Source organism: Monopterus albus, unplaced genomic scaffold, assembly GCF_001952655.1.
Source record: "Monopterus albus unplaced genomic scaffold, M_albus_1.0 scaffold400.1, whole genome shotgun sequence".
Classification (NCBI taxonomy): domain Eukaryota; kingdom Metazoa; phylum Chordata; class Actinopteri; order Synbranchiformes; family Synbranchidae; genus Monopterus; species Monopterus albus.
In genome coordinates this window covers 368,219-370,815 of record NW_018128280.1, presented here as the reverse complement: position 1 = coordinate 370,815, position 2,597 = coordinate 368,219, and the positions used below count along the sequence as shown (strand labels likewise).

Sequence of the window (2,597 nt, the reverse complement as noted above, 5' to 3'; positions counted from 1 at the left end):
CCAAAGACCATCTGGATGATCCAGAGGAGGCATGGGAGAAGGTCATGTGGTCTGATGAGACCAAAACAGAACTTTTTGGTATAAACTCCACTCGCCATGTTTGGAGGAAAAAGAAGGATGAGTACAATCCCAAGAACACCATCCAAACCATGAAGCATAAGGGTGGAAACATCATGCTTTGGGGGTGCTTTTCTGCAAAGGGGACAGGACGACAGCACCATATTGAGGAGAAGATGGATGGGGCCATGTATCGCGAGATTTTGGGCAACAACCTCCTTCCCTCAGTAAGAGCATTGAAGATGGGTCATGGCTGGGCCTTCCAGTATGACAATGACCCCAAACCCACAGCCAGGGCAACTAAGGAGTGGCTCTGTAAGAAGCATTTCAAGGTCCTGGAGTGGCCTAGCTAGTCTCCAGACCTAAACCCAATAGAAAATCTATGGAGGGAGCTAAAACTCTGTGTTGCCCAGCGACAGCCCCAAAACCTGAAAGATCTTGTGAAGACCTGTATGGAGGAGTGCTGCAGTGTGTGCAAACCTGGTCAAGAACTACAGGAAACATCTGACCTCTGTAATTGTAAACAAAAGGTTTTGGTACCAAATATTAAGTTCTATTTTTCTATTGTATCAAATACTTATTTCATGCAATAAAATGGAAATAAATTATTTAAAAATCTAACAATGTGATTTTTTGGAATTTTACCTACCTGCACTACATGCAAACCTCCTCAGAAAACCATTTTACTGCACTGTTGCAAGTTTTCCAAGCAGACAGACAGCCTATAAAACACTATGACCTAAAGGGTGTTTGAACTGTGAACAGGTTTTTCCTGCCTTTGAGCCATTCACTTGTTTCAATCATTTCTGTAAGGTATAAAAACCTACTCATTGGAATAATCAATTCATGGGTCTGGCAGGTATCCATCTATACATACTTGAGGAGGAAGTCCTGGAAGTCAGCAGGCAGGCTGGCAGGCACCGTTACTGGGTACTCCTTCACTTCTTTCCCCTGACTCAGAGCCAGCAGCAACAGCCCCATGTTCCACACGTCCCCTTTCTTGCCCGTTTTTGTCGGCATCACCGTGTCCTCCGAGAAACGCACGTGGGCTTGCTCAAAAATGTCTTCTTTGCAGATATCAGCAAACCTCTTTGATAAGCTGTAATCGGTCAGTCGGACATTGCCCTCGGAGTCCACCAGCATGCTGGAAGCCCCCAGCTGTTTGTGGACCACAGAGTTGGAGTGAAGGTAGTCAAGAGCGGCCAGCAGCTGGGCCGTGTAATGGCACAGTCTATCCAAAGGAACTGGCATGTTGTTGATCAGACTTTGTTTCAAGTTGATCCCAGAAACATGCTCCACCAGCAGGTTAACCACCAGGGAGTCCTCCTTCTCAGTGGAGCTCAGCGCCATGTAGTGCACCAGGTTTGGGTGATCCAGCCTCAGGAGCGAGTTGAACTCATTTTCTGCCCCATGAATCTACACAGCAATAAAAGTGCAAGTAACAGCATATGGTAGCTTTTAACAAGTATAGTGGGAATGGCTTTCAGAAGTATTAAACCAAATTTCCCTGATATTAAAAAGAGTGGAATATATTATCAAACATCTGAGTTCTTAATAACCGTCTCTGATCTACTTGCCTGCTTTTTACAGTTCTCGATCTTTGCTTTCTCCTGGCTGGTGAAGAACTTGCCTATACTCTTGTTCCAGCGCAGCGACCACTCGTAGATCACAGCAAAGTCTCCTGCGTTAGCCTCAAAACCATAATAAACATTGCGGCCGAGCCTCTCGCTTACACCTGTCAGAAACATGAACACAAGACACAGATGTACAGAAGAAGCTATGCAGATGTAGGAGAAGCTACAGAGACATCATCTCACACACAGCTCTCACCTAAACTTTTCCCTCTGTGGACAACAAGCTCTCCAAAAGTGCTGCTGTTAAAGTGAAGCAGCTCCTGTGAGCGATGGTTGTCTTCATTAACCGTATCGTGTCTGGTAAAACAAACAACTCCAGGCATCATTACAGTATTAATGAAACATGACAAGCCTTTTTCCTGTATGTGTAATGTCGTCAGTTTGGTGCATATGGAGGTCCAGTGTGTTCATAATGAAATAAATAAGACATTATGAAATAACTAAATATTTGAATAAATACAATTTTATAATATGACCATGAAATTGTAAAATAATCAAATACATTTTTAGAATTCAGCTCATTATTATGAAATTGTTCTCACTATGTTTTAAAACCACAAATCTAGCCACAGGGGGTTGCAATCTAGCCAAAGGGGCTGCAAGCCAGTGACTTCTGTGCCGGTCTCAAGCCCGGATAAATAGAGAGGGTTGCGCCAGGAAGGGCATCCGGTGTAAAAACATGCCAAATTTAAACATGCGAATCATCAGTGCAAATTCCATGCCGGATCGGTCGAGGCCCAGATTAATTCAACAATTCATATTCAACTCTACAATATGTTTTTTCTTTCCATGGTCAATCCAGGAGCCCCAGCTACTGTCTTTAACTGTAAGAGGACACTACTTGTCTCTCCTCTGACCAAACTGTTCATATACTTCACCTGTTCCTTACAGTGTTGGCACAATGAC

At 43.8% G+C, this 2,597-nt stretch overlaps 1 protein-coding gene across 3 annotated transcripts in view; it reads right to left on the bottom strand.

Moving 5' to 3' along the window:
- Positions 1–2,597, bottom strand: part of eif2ak4 (eukaryotic translation initiation factor 2 alpha kinase 4) — a 35,210-nt gene that overhangs the window by 20,612 nt on the left and 12,001 nt on the right. For all 3 annotated transcript variants that reach the window (XM_020586242.1, XM_020586241.1, XM_020586243.1), the window contains exons 7-9: positions 1,888–1,988; positions 1,635–1,792; positions 935–1,473 (exon numbers count right to left, since the gene is read on the bottom strand). In XM_020586242.1, coding sequence (XP_020441898.1) covers positions 935–1,473; positions 1,635–1,792; positions 1,888–1,988 — 798 coding nt within the window. The remainder of the gene's footprint in view (positions 1–934; positions 1,474–1,634; positions 1,793–1,887; positions 1,989–2,597) is intronic.